Here is a 19,806-nt window from a genome sequence, read left to right on the forward strand (position 1 = left end):
ATGTGAATGGTTGTGCTTTCTTTAGTAAATCATTGTATCACGGAAACTAACCACATTACAACTTATGGACGCACAGAGTGGGAGTCTGGGGGTGAGCATGCACGAGTACCCCCATAGCAAGCAGCTTGCAATGGGGGCACTCGGCAGGGGGGGAAGGAGCCAGGTGTGCTGATGAGGGACGCCAGAAGAGGAGAATCAGGGTTGCTCTGTACAAAACCACTGCACAGAGCAAGGTAAGTATAACATGCTTGTTAGAAGAAAAAAAAAAGAAACATTTTTTACAATCACTTTAACCACTTGCAGACCATATACCTTACATATACGGTGGCACTGCTGCGCCAGATCACGTACCTAGTATGTGATCTGACACTTCCGGGTAGGGGGCGTGCACGCGCGATGCAGGTGGCCCGATCCCGCTTTGATTATCTGCAGGTACCGCAGACTCGGTGTCTGCCGGCACCCGCCAATCAATTGGAGGCAGAACAGCAGTCTGCCTATGTAAACACGGCAGATCGCTGTTCTGTCAGTAGGGAAGCTATGGATCCTGTGCCTTGCAAAGCAGTGACAAAGATCCATACCTTTCCCTAGTAATAGCACCTCCCACACTGAATAAAAATACTGGCTAGGCACACAGTTAACCCTTTGATCTCCTTAGATGTTAACCCCTTCCCAGCCAGTGTCAGTACAGTGACAGTGCATATTTTTAGCACTGATCACTGTAATAGTGTTTCCAAAAAAGTGTCAAAAGTGTAGGTTAGTGTCCGCTGCAATATCGCCGACCCGCTAGTCGCTGGTCGCCGTCATTACGAGTAAACAAATAAAATAAAACATTTCCATAAATAAATCCCATAGTTTTTAGACGCTAAAACTTTTACACAAACCAATCAATACAGGCTTATTGGGATTTTTTTTACCACAAATATGTAGCACAATACATATTGGTCTAAATTGATGAAGAAATTCGATTTTTTACACTTTTTTTTTTGGATGTTTTATAGCAGAAAGTAAGAAATATAGATATTTTCTGTTTATAGCACAAAAAATAAAAAAAGCAGAGGTGATCAAATACCACCAAAAGAAAGCTCTATTTGTGGGGAAAAAAAGGACATACATTTTATTTGGATATAGGGTCCCATGACTGCACACTTGTCAGTTAAAGTACCGCAGTGCTGTATCGCAAAAAAAAGACCTAGTCATGAAGGGGGGATAAATCTTCCAGAGGGTAAGTTGTTAATTCTACTTGCACATGATCAGGTGCTGAAAGTCAACACAACTTCACCTCATTCACTAAGCTAAGTGAAAAGGAATGTTGCAGAGAAGAATCTGTGCTCCTTTAGTAAATCTCCCCCCCCCCCCACGATCAGAGGGAGGGGGTGAGTGTGGGAGGAGGGATGGTGGATGGGGGAGGTCCTCCATTGGGAGTGTCTGTGTACTCAGTGTGTGTTTATTATGAGCAGTCTGGAAGAATCAGCTGAATTAGTTGCCTGCAATCCTTCCACTATGGCTGATAATCAGGACTTGAAGCAGCGCAGAGTCACAGACACCACCTTGAGTAAGTACTGATATCTATTCTCACCCCTCCTCTGCCTGTACAGTCACTATACAAGGGCAGACAACCAAAGCGATGCTACTTCAGCGTCTGTCCCCAACACACACCGCTCGTTTTACACATAGATGTAAGATATCTGCAGAATTAGGTGCAAGGACCTGCCTGGTTAGATAGAATGGATTGATTTCTTCTCATACTACATAGTTATGGTAAATCCAAGGGTGCATTCACACTTGTAAATGCCCCCCTGGCAGCAGTTGCCTGTGAGTACCCCGCGATTAGCTGCGAGTACCTTGCGATTAGCTGCGAGTACCCCGCGATTAGCTGTGAGTACCCCACGATTAGCTGCGAGTAGGCATCCCCATTGAAAACAACAGGAGGCCCCTGGCTCTCACAGGTAATTGTGCCCACTGGCATGTAATTGTTCATGCAGTGATTGGCCCTGGATGAATTGCCTGCCTGCGTCCAGGGCCGATCACTTGCATGTAAGCACTGCTTGAGAGATTACATGTGAATGGACATGACTATGAGCCAGCAGCCTCCTATTGCTTTCAACAGGGCTACCTACTCGCAGCGAATTGCAGGAACCCCTGTGGGGTTCTTGCAGGTAATCTTGACCAGGGTGCATTCGCACATGTTAATGCCCCCTTAGGTCTCTTTCACACTTGTGCGACTTGTCCTGCAGATTGGGGACTGCAAAGTTGCATGATAAGTCGTATCCTATAATTTCCATTGAGTAGCAATCATATCTGTGCGACTGTAAAGTAGTCCCATGCACTACTTTGGTCTGACTTTATAGCGACTTGAGGTCCATAGACCTCAATATTACACAGGCATTGCTTCAAGTTGTGCGACTTTCGGAGCGCACAAGTGTGATAGGAGCCTTAGGGAGATTATACAGAGACTATACCACTAAATTGTATAGTGTATGGCCAGTTTAAGAAATGATGATGGGTTTTGGGCATAAAACATATCGGGAGAGACTCCAAGAACATACAGCTCAAAGTTTTCCCATGCAGTCAGGCTGTACCCACACTGCATAGGTCAACAGGCTGTTTTTGTCTAGGGGTGAAAAGAACGCTTATACTCGCCCGATTCTTCGCCCTGCTGGAAAACGGTGCTTCCCCCCCCCCCCCCCCCACAATCCAGCAGTGGACTGTTCTTGGTCTATGGAGCCTGCTATGGGATCGGTTACATCAGGAACGGTCCACAACTCATACTGCTGGAGTCTGGAAGTGCCGGATCTGTCTTGTGCTGGGAGGATCTGGTAAGTATCTCTGCATTCCCCTCTCCCCTAGACAAAAATGAGCAGGTAACTTGTGCAGTGCAGGCACAGCCCCACTACATGTGCCCAGAGATGGGTTTTAATATGTAAAGTCCGGGGTAAAGAGGAGACTTGATTGAAACCTTTAAATATATCAAGCAGGTAACTGTGTTAAGTTGGTCACAACAATTACCATAATACCTTCCATAGCAGTCTGTCTGTTTGGACAAATGGACCCATTAGCACCCGAAAAGGTGATCCGTACGCTACTTGCACTGCTCCTGTACTATGCACATAAAATAATTTTTGTCATGCAAGAAACCAGTGCCCCCCCACCATCATGGCCTGGAAGGCGTTGATAAATTATACTTTCCCGCTATATGAAGCTACGTATCTTTAGGCTACGTTCACATTTTGGTGTTGCTATTTACAGGCGTTTTTATGGGCGTTTTACAGGCATTTTTAGGTTGACAAGTGACCAATGGAAAAAAATAAAAACGCCTGTAATCTGCCCAAAAAGAAGCTCATGTACTTTTTTGGGCGTTTTGCTTAAAACGTCAAAACACTCAGATGTGAACAGGGGCCATTGAAATTAATAGGATTTGTCTTGTTGGGTGTATTTTGAGCTGATCCTAGAGCAGAAAAACGCCCCAAAACGCCTACATGTGAACTTAGCCTAATAGAGGGGTACCTGATGCATTTAAAAAGGTGTGGGGCGGTTGGATAGATGCTAATTCTACAGTGTCAGATTAATTGTTCCTTGGTAAAGGTAAGGTTGGTATTGTGGGCAGGAATGGGCTGAATATATGTAGACCTTGATGGGCACCTGACTCAGTTACTGGTGGTATTGCCTCTGTAAATCCTACTTTATTTCTTTTCATGTACCTTGTTTACACACGTCGTGTGTGTGTGTGTTTGTGTGTATAGAAGGTTCAGGAGGGCAGGACTTTCAATGTGAAGCTAAGCTCAAGAACACGGGGACATTACCTAAAACTAGCAAGAGAGAAGTTCAAAATGTAATCTTAGAAAGTATTATGGCATAGTAGACAGGATTTCTTATACTCTAAACTTATACTAAAATGATGACACTGCACACTTACTGTTGGATTTAAAAAGGCCTCGGCCCTTTATTATTTGTTTAAAAACACTTATAACTTGACACAAATTTCAAAGCAGTCAAATAAATCCGGCCACTACGGCCCAGGTTAAAACAAATAAATAATAAATAAGTCCATTATCCACACTTAAACCAAAACATATTGTTAAAACGAAATCAATTAAGATATCGTCCCCCTTTGCTTTATGCAAAAGTGACCCTACAAATAATATACTGTCCGCGACAAACAAAAGGGGAGGGGGGAGGGAATAGCACGGCTTGAGTTGTGAGGCGATCTGAAATCTTGTCACTTGTGATCCCCCTTGCTGAGGCGAGCTCTGGAGGCGGGAAAGATACAGGAAAAAACAGGTACGGTACCTAATCTTCCTAGCTACAGGGGAGGCTTGATTGGATAGGGGCTTATGGGGCAGTAGGCAGGATTTCCTAAACTCTATGAATAAATTAACTTATTTAAAATAAATGACACCACAAATTTTTTAAAGTATGGAATAAAAGAGGCCGCGGCCGTTTATTATTTAACAAAATATAATCAAATAACTCTTTAAATATCAATATACAACATCCTAAAACAACCCGGTCACCACGACCCAGGTTGCAATTAGCAGAATTTTAAATAATTCAAAATTTCATCCAACTCATAACATAAATCATAAAAACTTGAACGTCCCCCTTTGCATGAGCAAAGGTGACCCTAAAATAACAAACTGACCGCGACATAACAGGGGGGGGAACCGCTCGGCTGTCTTCTTCTGTCAGGCGATGTGAAGACCGTTGGTGAGGAGACCCCTTAAATGGGCTTGCTTGATGACCGTTGACCAATCACTGACCTATATCACTGGCGGGAAGAAACAGGATAAAACGAGTATGGGCCCTATTCTCCCTGGATACCTGGTCAGTTTAGCCTTAACTTTATTATCCAATCCGCTATCAGTAATAGCTGACAGGCTAGAACTTTCCCTGACAACTAGGATTCCTGCCACTGCCCCATAAATAAAAGGGGCATTAGCCCCTTTTCTCTTTATTCTAACCAACAGAACGCTAAAGACCTTTTTTCCCCCCAGCAACAAGGTTTCCTCACATCTAAGCCCGCCAAAATAGCTCCCAGTTACCAAGCTTATACCTGTCACTATCCCATAGATAAAAGGGGGCCATTGAACCCCCTTTTCTTTCCATTTTAGCGAAAGAGTAGTTGTCGCTTGCAAAAGACTTCCAGCAGAGGTAGTGTCAGTCCACAGTAAGTGGATCTAAACATGCTTGCGACAAACCTACATCTTTAGTTAGACAAAAAAAGTAAAATAAACAAAAACGCCGGCAGATTTGATTTTCCACTTGGCCTTTTTTCAGCAGTCACTCTTCTAGGTTTCTAAAATTATTGAATTTTATCAGTTTTTGACCACAGGCAATCGATTGGCTGTGGCAGAATGTTATCGATTTGATTGATCTGCATGTTTTTCAAACAACCGATTTGTGAACAGATTGATCAAATTATTATTATTTTTTTTTTTTTTTAGATTGTTTCTGACTATTTTCAATTGATACAGGATGCGTTGTATTATGTGATACTTTAGTCTATGGTAAATTGTTTGTTTTGCAGTCGCTCATACCTAGCTAGATTGATCATTAATCAATACCTGTATGGCCACCTTAATAATTTTCATCAGACTATGGGTTCTTTCACACGTCGATCCGATCAGATCCGCCTGTCAGTTTTTTTAGGTGGATCTGATCGGATCCTCCATGCAGCTCTATGGGGCAGCGGATGTCAGTGGAGACATCTCCGCTGACACCCGCTGCCATCCGTATCCGATCCTCTCCGTGAAATCCGGACAGATGGAAATCTTATTTTTCCATCCGTTCAGGGATCGGATGAGAGCGGACAGACGGTCCGCTCTCATCCAATCCCCCATGGAGAGCAGCCGCAGCTGTGACACCTCCCTCTCCGCACTGCAAGCGGAAGACGGAGCTGTCATCTGCCGGCTCAGCGGGGATCGGCGGATCGATCCCTGCTGAGCAGCACGGATCCGCCTACGGAGGCTGGCCGTGTGAAAGAGCCCTAAATTTCACCTGCCTGTTTTTCCCATGAAGAGGTAAATTGAAGGTTTGTACACAACAGGCATATTAAGTCCTGTGTGTAGATGCCTTTTCTTAATGTTATCTGTCGAGTCTTTCATACGTACAATATTTTAATCGGAAAAGATATTACTGTTTATGGAATGATTAATTTATCTTATGTCTGCTGGTATCTTTATTAAATCCTCACACAGGCATAGATTTGCAATAACATGATTAAAAACACAATCATTATTTTATTTATTATAATCCATTATCAGTTGAGTGGTGTTCACAGTGCACATTATTCTTCGCTAAAAAAAATTTTTCCTGATGGCTTGTACTGAAATTTCCTGTCATACTGGTTGCTTTTATCTCTTCTAAACTGTTAAATTCTTAAAATTGTGAGAGGGCCTCTGTGTGGAAATCCTATATACTGTACAGGCAGCGTAGTTGGTATAACCTGAAGTGAAAGGGGAAGAAGGAGAATCATTTTTATCGTTTTAGTTTGCATAGCATTGCTATTTCTACGTTGCAGTATAAAGGGATGACATACTTTATACATACCATAGGAATGCAAATCCTATGCTGAGAAGCTTACAATCTAAAGTATGATCTAAAATTCATATTTATCATCAGTATTTTTTTCATTTAAAGTGGTATTAAACCCAAAAGTAAACATTTAACCTATTGCAACTTAGCAATTCTTAGATGTGATTCGTTTTATTTTTTAGATTTTTTTTTTTTTCCCCAACAGAAAATACTGTCCTGCAGATAGTGGAGGGTTGAGACAAACCATTTAGCACTGACAGGGGTGCCTACAACAATTGGGTTTTTATTTATTTAAAACTTTTAACCCAGAAGGGGGGAAAAAAATGTTGCGGTAACTGCTTTTGAAGTGCTAGCTAGAGTTTGGCCTCAATATGTTGATGTATACAAACCTGCCAGTACATAGAACACTCCCCTCCCCACAAACTGATAACGCTATTGTCACAAGGTGTCTCTGTTGCTCCTTCATCCAGAGTGGGGGCGTCCTAATACAGAAGGTGTGTTACTGGCCAGATCAACAGGTGGAAACTGGTGGGGGGATTGAAAAAAGGTCAAACCAGGACTTTAGAGGGGTTTTTTTTTTTTTTTTTTATTATAAAAAAAACAAGATTTCAAGGCATGGACACTGCATTTATTTTTTGACATACTCCCCTGTTACATTTATACTCTTCTCCCAGTGTTTAACTAATGCCTGGAAAGCTTTGGCACAGAAAGATTTGTCAGTATGCCTAAATCCTCCTAGGACAGCCTGCTTCACTTTGTCGTCAGTGCATCACAGATAGATTTGTCTCTTGTGCAGTTTCACGTCAGGTTATGCGTCGATTATCCAGGATCAGGCTTTGCATGTGCTGAATGTTCACAGGAATGACTGCTGTTGCTGTGGGCTGGGAACCATCACAGCCGGGATCGTCACTGACAGACGTACGGCCATCTTTGAACGTTTACACCATTCACATGTCTTACTGCAGCTGAGCGTCTCATCACGGTACTGTGCTTGACGTCTTCTGTAGATCCGCAGGTTTTATGCCTTCGTTCACAAGAAACTTCATCACCACACGCTGTTCCATGCACACACTAACACTGTTGTCTGCCATATTGATTACCGGGTCTCTGGACTGGCCTGCGTCATGTGCGCCACCTATCAGTAATAGCACACCCTTGCCACTTACTACTGCGTGTAGTACCGCCACGCGAGCATCCCTTTTATATCTGTAAAATAAAAGTCCCAAGTTTGACTTTAATGCCCCTCGTATTTTTGGGTTTAATACCATCCCAAAATTCAGCATATATGCTACAATCAGATTGTACAAACTCCTATAGATCTACCAACATCTATGTTGTACACGGGCCTGCCTGATTGGTTACAAAGTAAATGGGTAGATTAGGTGGACTCTCATTTTTTTTTTTTCTCATCGTTTTGGTAAATCTACTGTTGATTGTTTGTTCAGACTATAACGTGTATGATGACCTTAAGGCTGGGTTCACACTGGTGCGCACAGACCTCGCATGTGATTGGCACCACATTGCTGAGCAGATCACATGGGATGCAAATTCAGTCATACATTTTGTATGGCTGAATTTGCATCGCATTCAGACCAAAATGGTACAGGACCATTTTTTGGTCCACACTGGAATCGGATCGCATAGGTGTTCACATCCATGCGATCTGATTTCTGTACCATTTCACATTTTGCACTGTGATCTACGAACCGATCTGGGGGTGTCATTAAAGCGGTAGAATACCGCTTTTTTTTACTTTTAACTACAGGTAAGCCTATAATAATGCTTATAATATCTCCTAAAACCTGCACGGTTTAGGAGATATTACCACTGCATGCCGCCGCTGATGAGTGCGGCGCATGTGCTCTGAAGGTCCGGTGGACCTTCAGAGCTCCTTGCTGTGAATTGCCGGAAAATTATTCCCGCGCGCATGCGCGGGAGTGACCTCATCGCGCCTCCGGCCACTCACAGCAACGGAGCCGCCGAACACGGAAGAGACGCCGAGGGATCATGTCCGCTCCCACAGCGGTGTCTGGGGGTCTGTGTCGGGGCTTCATTCTAAGGTAAGTAATACATAATGAGCTAGTATGCGATGCATACTAGCTCATTATGCCTTTGTCTTGCAGGGTTTTTTTTTTTTTGTCATTAGAGTTTATTACTGCTTTAACTTTTTATTTTATTAACATCCGCAGATGTCAGTGTGAACGGTCTGCGATTCAGGCGCAATACGGGAATCCTCATAGGATTCACAGGGTTTCCTGCATCGTAGCAGTGTGAACCCAGCCTTAGGCTGCATTCACACTTGAGCGTAGCGTTTTACCGCATTTTTTTACCGTGATTTTCAGGCGTTTTTGGAGGCAGGCATTGAGATCTATCAAAAACGCTAGTAATCAGCCCAAAAAGAAGCTCATGTACTTTTTTCAGCTACAGGCGTTTTGCAAAACGCTCAGATGTGAACAGGAGCCATTTAAATGAATGGGGTTTTACTTGTTGGGCGTTTTGGAACGTTTTTTCTGAGCGTTTTTGGAGCTGAAAAACTCAAACGCCTAGGTGTGAATGGAGCCTAAGGCTTGTAAAGACGAGGTGGATTCAGGGATTCTTGTGCAGCTGTTGTGGAAGTACAGTGCTGTCATACTCAGCAGCAGTGTGTTGCCTGACAGTTTTCAAACCGATATTGAGTAAAACGAGAGGCTAAGATGGGATTGTGCAGTACTGGTATGGTGGGTGGGGCATGTGAAATGAATTTCACTTCCGGTTTATTCCTTCTGATACTGACTGCACAACTGTATATGAGAATGGCCGATATAAGTTTGACCCACTGACCTCCTTTCGATGAGTGTGGGCTCCCTCTCCAAGTCACGATTACAGAGGATACACAACTTTCCGTAACCCACATCCACATCACAGAGCAAACCACATCCTAATAGTTAGAGAATTTAGAAATCCTTCTGAGAAATGTGTTAAGAAAATCCCCACCGCACTGCAATCAGTTGTGAGAATTCATCCTGAGAGTGCGCAGCCTAGGGATGTTCGCTGAGGTTCGTGTGGACTTAGACTTATTGTTTGTCAGTCTCACCATATCCAACCAAATCTGGTGGATGTTCTCTTATGTCTGTAGGCATATTCATGGGAATTTTATGGTGGCTGTAAATATATTTTCCTTATTTTTATGTTTGGGACCAAAGAATTTTTTTTTTTTTTCCCCCATTATGTTAGTAAGATATAAATATAAAATATTGCATAATAAATATGGTGTGTGTACACTTTTTTTCAGCAAGCAGGTGGTGTTCTCTTGTCCTATTGATATCTTTCCCAGGCTAATCTTAAGCCCCCGTTCACACTAAGGTGACCTGTGAGGCGACCTGGTCGCCTCACAGGTCGCCGTAGGTCGCCTTCCATAGGTCGCCGTAGGTCGCCTTAGAAAAAGGGTCCGGAGCTTCTTTGGGGCGACCCGGAGGCGACCGCCATAGACTTCAATGTTATGAAGTCCGTGGCGGCCACTCCGAGGTCCCGGCGCGCTGCTCGCACCGCGACCTCGGAGGTCGCCACCCAAAGTCGGATCGCCCCTATGTGAACGGGGCCTAACTGCTTTGAGAAGCAGCATTGTTTTGTTTACAGAGCTTAAAGTGATTATGTTTTGTTTAAAAATAACAAACCCATCCTGCTCTATTTAATGGTTTTGCACAGAGGATCCTAGATTCTCCTCTGCTCGGGTCCCTCCTGACGATTGCCCCCAGAGAAAGCAGCTTGCTATGGGGGCACCCGAGCCGCTGCTCTTCATCCATTCAGACACAGAGCCCAGGCTAGGCTCAGTTGCCCCCCCTCCTCATTGGCTTACTAACTGTGTCAGCATGGGAGTCTAGGGCATCTGTTGCTGTGCCAATCCTAAGGGAAGTCCTGGGCAACCAAGGTTCTCGTGCACATTACTGGATCGAGATGGGCTTGGGTAAGTATTACAGGGACAAGGGGGGGGGGGGCTACTGCACACAGAAGGCTTTTATCTTAGAGCATAGAATGCATTAAGATTAAATTTTATATAAAAAAAAAAAAAAAAAAAAAAAAAAAAAAAAAAAAAAAAAACCTTCTGCCTTTGCAAGCACTTTAAGCAGACCTTCACCCCTTTTTCTAGAAAGGTTTCTTACCTTTTTCTGTTCTGCAGCCAGGAACTTTCTGACCTAGGCGAGAATTACATAATTTTGAGTTGCCACCGGAACAAAAATAAAGGGGTGAAATCTTCAGGTCCCTTTCACACGGGCTTTCCGATCAGTTCCACCTATCAGTTTTTCAGGCGGACCTGATCGGATGCTCCATGCTCCATCCTCTGAGGCAGCGAATGTCAGCGGTGACCTGTCCACTGACACCTGCTGCTCTCTGATCCGATGTGGTCTGTGAAATCCAGACCCTACTTTCCATCCGTCTAGGGGATCGGTTCAGATGAACGCGGACAGGCGGTCAGTTTTCATCCAATCTCCATAGAGGAGAGCGAAGGTTTGACAGCTCCGTCTCTGCAAAGTAAGCGGAGACAGAGCTGTCATCCGCCTGCTCAGAGAAAAACGGAGTCTGCCGGGTGGAAAGCCTTGTGAAAGGACCCCCAGGTGGAAACAGGTATTCTGATGACAGCTGTCTCAAAGTGGGAGTTCCGCCTTAAGGACTCCTGACCCCCCCCCCCTTTTTACATGACACTTTTGGCATGTCAATTATTAAATTCTTTTTTTAGGGGAGGGGGGAGCAGGTACCTAGTTTTGACAGGTACTCCTCTCCCTCTCTGCAATCTTCTGGGACATGTCACAGGTCCCAGAAGATTGTCCAGCCATTCAGGACTTGTGCATGCGCATAGCACACCCGGCTGTGAAGCCACAAGGGTGCCCACACTAGTAGTAATGCCAAGGAGAGGGAGATGAGCGTGACTGGATCCTGGGACTGGTGAGTGTGTGTTTATTAAAAGTCAACAGCTACACTTTGTAGCTGCTGACTTTAAATAAATGCAGAAACGGCTGGAACTCCGCTTTTTAGCTGGCCATACATTTCCATTTTAGATTTACCTTCAACGATGTAGTGCAAGAACCTACCTGATTTGGATACAAATTGTAAGAGTTTAGATCTGACCTCATATAAATGGGCAGGCTGAATGTACCATGTTGATTGATCGATCAACTTGGATGCAACCAGCCTGCCATATTCGCTTGCGATTATTGCTAGCGGCTGCTATAGTCGCTAGCAATAATCACTGTCTTCTCCTGGCGGGGCTCCTCCTCAAAACCACCCCCCCCCCCCGGCTCCCCTTGTCAGTACTGTCTGTATTGATGGGGAATCGTGGGAATTTTGCACCGACTATAGCCTGCCTAAGATAATTTCCTTCACATTGAAAAGAGATCTTCTCACTTGTTACATTTAGAGGACAGGAAGTGATTTTTACCCATGCGATGCGATTCTTGCAATCTGTTTCAGGGTGTCGTTAAGATAACATTGACACCCGCAGCAGAACGCATAAAAGCCATGCGATTGCAATGCGATGTGGGAAACACAGAAGATTTGCTGCTTTTCCTGCTTTGCATAAGTGTGAACCAGGGCTGACTCTCTTCTGTACCCATTCCTTCTCTCTCCCTCTTTCTGGACCCTAATCCTCCCTTTTCCCTCTATTATATTACAGTCCTCTCCATCTTTAAACCCCCCCCCCTTCCTGCCTATTTTCCTACCCCCCTCTGTCATTTTGCACCCCATCTACACCTCTGTTCCTGAATTGTACCCCAACATACCCTCCATTGTACTACAGTCCTCTGTGACTTTTTTTCCCCCCAATTTTCTGCCCCCCCCCCCCCGTCCCTCTCTGCCCACGATTGTACCCGACTCCCTCTCTATTCCTTTATTGTATCTCAGTCCATGTGTTTCCTTCTATTGCATCCCAGTCCCTCTCTGTCCCTCTGTTGTACCTCAGTCCTCTCTGTCCTACTATTTCTGCCCAGTTCCTTTCTGTCACTTTATGCAGTTTAGTCACCCTTGTTTGCTTTATTGTACAGAGAAGGACTCGGCTACCTCTATTGTACCTGTCGCTCTTATCTCCCCTGTAAATGATTGTGCTGATGTAGCACCCTCCTAGTTGGGTAGGTGCTAGGTAAAAGCATCTGTTGCTCCTGCTGCTTATCAGGGAAGCCTGATCTATTAGTTTGCCTGTCACATGTTTCCAGGTGTGATTCACTGGGTCTAAGGGAGCGTCCCCACTGTATCCAATGGAGGAGCTTGTTGGACAGTGGAGGAAACCCAGCCAGTGGCACATCGTGCTTTGTGGTAGTCCCAGTGGGAGGGCATTCCTGCAATGCCTCTTGGGATTGACCATAAATACGGAGGTGACACGTGACAGGGCGTCTCTGGCGGGAAGCAGAGTCCCAGGAGGAGGCAGGTGGCTGTCTCTCCTCCTCCTGCAGGTGTGAGGAAGGTGGTTCTGGCAGACGGCCTAGTGAACTGGGTGTGGAGCTGAGCTGCAGAGGATCCAGAGTGCTGACAGTGGAGCTGGTGGCAGAGTCTCTAAGGAAAAACAGTGTCGTGACTATGCGGGGATTTGCCACAAGGTCTGCCTAGTAGAGGGGACCACTCCAAAAAAGTCAGGGGATCAAGGAGCTAGCTTACACAGGAAGTTGGTTAGTAAAGGGGGTGCCGTGTAGTTGACCCTGGATAGGAACAAAGGGGGTGCTAGGAAGTGCCCTGAAGATTGTTCTGCAGTACAATACAGTACAGTTTACCTCAGGAAGTTCACTCAATTCTATTTCACTACTTATGACAAGGTGAAGCAGCGGCCTAGCCGTGACTAGCGTTATACAGTGCTATTCAGCGTTAATCGGCATTAATCAGTCGTCCCAGCTAATTATGCAAAGTTCTACAAGTTGGAGTATCCCACTCAATCCCTTCTCCCATCTAAGTTCTCAATAAAAACACAAAAACCAACGCTACTGGACCGTTTCCTGACTGAGCTAAAAACACTTGGGAAAATGTTAAACTGTCATGCTGTTGCTAATGGTAACCCAGGGGAACCCATAACCAGCAGCTCCCAAGGGATTAGTGCTACACTGCTATTTCTCACATGCTGGTATGAAGGTTAAATAGTAATGTTTTCCATGTCCACTACTGTGATGTTTCTTTTTATTTCTGGCCCAGAAACATGGAGGCATTCGGTAGGTCTGGGCATGGTAGGAAGTAATGTGTGTTTTTTTTCCTGAGGGTGATGGCCCAGAAACATGGAGGCATTCAGTAGGTCTGGGCATGGTAGGAATTAATGTGTGTTTCCCTGAGGGTGATGGCCCAGAAACATGGAGGCATTCGGTAGGTCTGGGCATGGTAGGAAGTAATGTGTGTTTCCCTGAGGGTGATGGCCCAGAAACATGGAGGCATTCGGTAGGTCTGGGCATGGTAGGAAGTAATGTGTGTTTTCTTGAGGGTGATGGCCCAGAAACATGGAGGCATTCGGTAGGTCTGGGCATGGTAGGAAGTAATGTGTGTTTTCTTGAGGGTGATTGCCCAGAAACATGGAGGCATTCGGTAGGTCTGGGCATGGTAGGAAGTAATGTGTGTTTTCATGAGGGTGATGGCCCAGAAACATGGAGGCATTCGGTAGGTCTGGGCATGGTAGGAAGTAATGTGCGTTTTTCCTGAGGGTGATGGCCCAGAAACATGGAGGCATTCTGGGCATGGTAGGAATTAATGTGTGTTTCCCTGAGGGTGATGGCCCAGAAACATGGAGGCATTCGGTAGGTCTGGGCGTGGTAGGAAGTAATGTGCGTTTTTCCTGAGGGTGATGGCCCAGAAACATGGAGGCATTCGGTAGGTCTGGGCATGGTAGGAAGTAATGTGTGTTTTCTTGAGGGTGATGGCCCAGAAACATGGAGGCATTCGGTAGGTCTGGGCATGGTAGGAAGTAATGTGTGTTTTCTTGAGGGTGATTGCCCAGAAACATGGAGGCATTCGGTAGGTCTGGGCATGGTAGGAAGTAATGTGCATTTTTCCTGAAGGTGATGGCCCAGAAACATGGAGGCATTCGGTAGGTCTGGGCATGGTAGGAAGTAATGTGTGTTTTCTTGAGGGTGATGGCCCAGAAACATGGAGGCATTCGGTAGGTCTGGGCATGGTAGGAAGTAATGTGCGTTTTTCCTGAGGGTGATGGCCCAGAAACATGGAGGCATTCTGGGCATGGTAGGAATTAATGTGTGTTTCCCTGAGGGTGATGGCCCAGAAACATGGAGGCATTCGGTAGGTCTGGGCGTGGTAGGAAGTAATGTGCGTTTTCTTGAGGGTGATTGCCCAGAAACATGGAGGCATTCGGTAGGTCTGGGCATGGTAGGAAGTAATGTGTGTTTTCATGAGGGTGATGGCCCAGAAACATGGAGGCATTCGGTAGGTCTGGGCATGGTAGGAAGTAATGTGCGTTTTTCCTGAGGGTGATGGCCCAGAAACATGGAGGCATTCTGGGCATGGTAGGAATTAATGTGTGTTTCCCTGAGGGTGATGGCCCAGAAACATGGAGGCATTCGGTAGGTCTGGGCGTGGTAGGAAGTAATGTGCGTTTTTCCTGAGGGTGATGGCCCAGAAACATGGAGGCATTCTGGGCATGGTAGGAAGTAATGTGTGTTTCCCTGAGGGTGATGGCCCAGAAACATGGAGGCATTCGGTAGGTCTGGGCATGGTAGGAAGTAATGTGTGTTTTCTTGAGGGTGATTGCCCAGAAACATGGAGGCATTCGGTAGGTCTGGGCATGGTAGGAAGTAATGTGCGTTTTCATGAGGGTGATGGCCCAGAAACATGGAGGCATTCGGTAGGTCTGGGCATGGTAGGAAGTAATGTGCGTTTTTCCTGAGGGTGATGGCCCAGAAACATGGAGGCATTCTGGGCATGGTAGGAATTAATGTGTGTTTCCCTGAGGGTGATGGCCCAGAAACATGGAGGCATTCGGTAGGTCTGGGCGTGGTAGGAAGTAATGTGCGTTTTTCCTGAGGGTGATGGCCCAGAAACATGGAGGCATTCGGTAGGTCTGGGCATGGTAGGAAGTAATGTGTGTTTTCTTGAGGGTGATTGCCCAGAAACATGGAGGCATTCGGTAGGTCTGGGCATGGTAGGAAGTAATGTGTGTTTTCTTGAGGGTGATTGCCCAGAAACATGGAGGCATTCGGTAGGTCTGGGCATGGTAGGAAGTAATGTGCATTTTTCCTGAAGGTGATGGCCCAGAAACATGGAGGCATTCGGTAGGTCTGGGCATGGTAGGAAGTAATGTGTGTTTTCTTGAGGGTGATGGCCCAGAAACATGGAGGCATTCGGTAGGTCTGGGCATGGTAGGAAGTAATGTGTGTTTTCTTGAGGGTGATTGCCCAGAAACATGGAGGCATTCGGTAGGTCTGGGCATGGTAGGAAGTAATGTGTGTTTTCTTGAGGGTGATGGCCCAGAAACATGGAGGCATTCGGTAGGTCTAGGCATGGTAGGAAGTAATGTGCGTTTTTCCTGAGGGTGATGGCCCAGAAACATGGAGGCATTCTGGGCATGGTAGGAATTAATGTGTGTTTCCCTGAGGGTGATTGCCCAGAAACATGGAGGCATTCGGTAGGTCTGGGCGTGGTAGGAAGTAATGTGCGTTTTTCCTGAGGGTGATGGCCCAGAAACATGGAGGCATTCGGTAGGTCTGGGCATGGTAGGAAGTAATGTGTGTTTTCTTGAGGGTGATTGCCCAGAAACATGGAGGCATTCGGTAGGTCTGGGCATGGTAGGAAGTAATGTGTGTTTTCTTGAGGGTGATGGCCCAGAAACATGGAGGCATTCGGTAGGTCTAGGCATGGTAGGAAGTAATGTGCGTTTTTCCTGAGGGTGATGGCCCAGAAACATGGAGGCATTCTGGGCATGGTAGGAATTAATGTGTGTTTCCCTGAGGGTGATTGCCCAGAAACATGGAGGCATTCGGTAGGTCTGGGCGTGGTAGGAAGTAATGTGCGTTTTTCCTGAGGGTGATGGCCCAGAAACATGGAGGCATTCTGGGCATGGTAGGAAGTAATGTGTGTTTTCCTGAGGGTGATGGCCCAGAAACATGGAGGCATTCGGTAGGTCTGGGCATGGTAGGAAGTAATGTGTGTTTTCTTGAGGGTGATTGCCCAGAAACATGGAGGCATTCGGTAGGTCTGGGCATGGTAGGAAGTAATGTGTGTTTTCTTGAGGGTGATTGCCCAGAAACATGGAGGCATTCGGTAGGTCTGGGCATGGTAGGAAGTAATGTGCGTTTTTCCTGAAGGTGATGGCCCAGAAACATGGAGGCATTCGGTAGGTCTGGGCATGGTAGGAAGTAATGTGTGTTTTCTTGAGGGTGATGGCCCAGAAACATGGAGGCATTCGGTAGGTCTGGGCATGGTAGGAAGTAATGTGTGTTTTCTTGAGGGTGATTGCCCAGAAACATGGAGGCATTCGGTAGGTCTGGGCATGGTAGGAAGTAATGTGTTTTCTTGAGGGTGATGGCCCAGAAACATGGAGGCATTCGGTAGGTCTGGGCATGGTAGGAAGTAATGTGCGTTTTTCCTGAGGGTGATTGCCCAGAAACATGGAGGCATTCTGGGCATGGTAGGAATTAATGTGTGTTTCCCTGAGGGTGATGGCCCAGAAACATGGAGGCATTCGGTAGGTCTGGGCGTGGTAGGAAGTAATGTGCGTTTTTCCTGAGGGTGATGGCCCAGAAACATGGAGGCATTCTGGGCATGGTAGGAAGTAATGTGTGTTTCCCTGAGGGTGATGGCCCAGAAACATGGAGGCATTCGGTAGGTCTGGGCATGGTAGGAAGTAATGTGTGTTTTCTTGAGGGTGATTGCCCAGAAACATGGAGGCATTCGGTAGGTCTGGGCATGGTAGGAAGTAATGTGCGTTTTTCCTGAGGGTGATGGCCCAGAAACATGGAGGCATTCTGGGCATGGTAGGAATTAATGTGTGTTTCCCTGAGGGTGATGGCCCAGAAACATGGAGGCATTTGGTATTTCTGGGCATGGTAGGAAGTAATGTGTGTTTTCTTGAGGGTGATGGCCCAGAAACATGGAGGCATTCGGTAGGTCTGGGCATGGTAGGAAGTAATGTGTGTTTTCTTGAGGGTGATTGCCCAGAAACATGGAGGCATTCGGTAGGTCTGGGCATGGTAGGAAGTAATGTGCGTTTTTCCTGAGGGTGATGGCCCAGAAACATGGAGGCATTCTGGGCATGGTAGGAATTAATGTGTGTTTCCCTGAGGGTGATGGCCCAGAAACATGGAGGCATTCTGGGCATGGTAGGAATTAATGTGTGTTTCCCTGAGGGTGATGGCCCAGAAACATGGAGGCATTCGGTAGGTCTGGGCATGGTAGGAAGTAATGTGTGTTTTCTTGAGGGTGATTGCCCAGAAACATGGAGGCATTCTGGGCATGGTAGGAATTAATGTGTGTTTCCCTGAGGGTGATGGCCCAGAGACATGGAGGCATTCGGTAGGTCTGGGCATGGTAGGAAGTAATGTGTGTTTCCCTGAGGGTGATGGCCCAGAAACATGGAGGCATTCGGTAGGTCTGGGCATGGTAGGAAGTAATGTGTGTTTCCCTGAGGGTGATGGTTGTCAGAGGATACATGAAAATGTCTTCTGCGTAGAAAGCATTGTGGCTCCACCTGTTCTTCCTGTCAGAAATAAGGATAGGTGCTGGAAACCTGGAAAGTTTGTCACTAAAAAGCACGCATTTTTCTTAAATTCAGAAAACTGTAATGTATCAGTGTTTTTGTAAATATAGTAAAATGAAGTGTAGGTGAATAAAAACTGTGCTACCCCTATTTGTAAATATTTTAAAGTGCTAGTGTGAAAATAAATTAATAAGTAATATATTGCAGTACATGAATTGTGAAATAACACCTTCTGTATACCTATTCCTTCAAAATAGTATAAAGTGCAAGTGTGCTATAATTGATTGATTGCTCAATGATTTTTTTTGTGCAATTAATAAATTGAAAAAACAGCCCTCTGGCTGCTTAAAAAGTTCCAACCTAAAAAAACTATTTTAAAATGAAGTGTGGCTTGTTGCCTCTTTGGCTGTGACATATGGTACTATCGTCCCCCTATGGTTTTATACTTGCTAATCTGACGTGTAATTATCTTGTTTGGTTTAGCAGACAACGAATCCTAATTCTGTCATTTGAGGTTTTAAGGGGCCAAAAGCCAGAACCTTGAATGCAAATGTGTGACAAAAGGTTTCCTTGAAACATTAACCACTTCTACACCACTACAGAAGATATCTATTTATTTGATACATTTTTATATAGCGCTGACCTATTCTGTAATGCTGTATGGGCAATATTATACCATTCACGTATGCTTACACCTAAACATTCTACCGCTGTCACGCACTATATTATTAGAATACATTTTGTATGGCTCTGCATTTTTCTGCAGTGCTTTACAGGGAACGCAAAACCATTCACATTAGTCTCTGCACCAGTGAAGCTTAAGCCCCGTACATACGCACCGATTGTTGGCCGACCGATCGGCCGTCTTTTGTCCAGTGTTGTTGTGTTAGTTGAAATGTTTTCTAGACTGCACACAAATTTTGTCGGCCAACAACAACCAACTGCAGAAGTGATGTCATGTTCTGGTCTACTTTCCGTGTGTTTTTTCTTCTCTGGGCATGCCCAGTCTTGCTCATCTGACTTTTGTCGGCCGAAATCTGTACTGTCTGACGAACAATCGGCCGTTCTGGTGACGGCCAACAAAAATGTTATAGCATGCACACCAGATTTTGTTCGGCTGAAAAGTCGCAGTCGGTTGTCGGAAGCATCATACTAACAAGCCGACAATCGGACATTGGCCGAAAATTTACGGCCAACAATCGGTGCGTGTGTACGAGGCTTTACACTCCTATATGTCCCAACCAGTCACTTACTATTTTAATTGTTATTATACATTTATATACAGTAGCTCTGACATATTCCACAGCATTGTACAGAGGAGCTTAGATATATGATCTAATAACTATGATAAAAGATTGTTTATATAGTTCAGGCAGCTGTGTCTGGAAGTGTTTGTTGGAAAGTTTTGCTCTCTGATTGGCCTTGTTTCGTTGCCAGTCTGACGTCTTTTGCTGTGATCTGGCTTCTCCCTTGTGGGTTTATGTTTGTTCCACTCAACAAAGACAAACTCAGGCAGGAATTGTAATGAAAGGTCTTGGCGAGTCTAGAGAATTCTAGATCCAACAACGGTACCGCTACAATCCGCTTTCTAATTCTCCTAAAATATCTGTGAACATGAGAGGAACTTG

The 19,806-nt window shown here is 45.4% G+C and overlaps 1 protein-coding gene across 1 annotated transcript in view; it reads left to right on the plus strand.

The window, feature by feature from the left end:
- The first annotated feature begins 1,421 nt into the window (after positions 1 to 1,421).
- Positions 1,422 to 19,806, plus strand: part of STOM (stomatin) — a 105,912-nt gene continuing 87,527 nt past the window's right edge. The window contains exon 1 of the mRNA XM_082264491.1: positions 1,422 to 1,552. Within this exon, the coding sequence (XP_082120617.1) occupies positions 1,450 to 1,552 (103 nt within the window). The 5' untranslated portion in view covers positions 1,422 to 1,449. The remainder of the gene's footprint in view (positions 1,553 to 19,806) is intronic.

Source organism: Pelophylax lessonae (assembly GCF_965119305.1).
Source record: "Pelophylax lessonae genome assembly, chromosome: 7".
Taxonomy (NCBI): domain Eukaryota; kingdom Metazoa; phylum Chordata; class Amphibia; order Anura; family Ranidae; genus Pelophylax; species Pelophylax lessonae.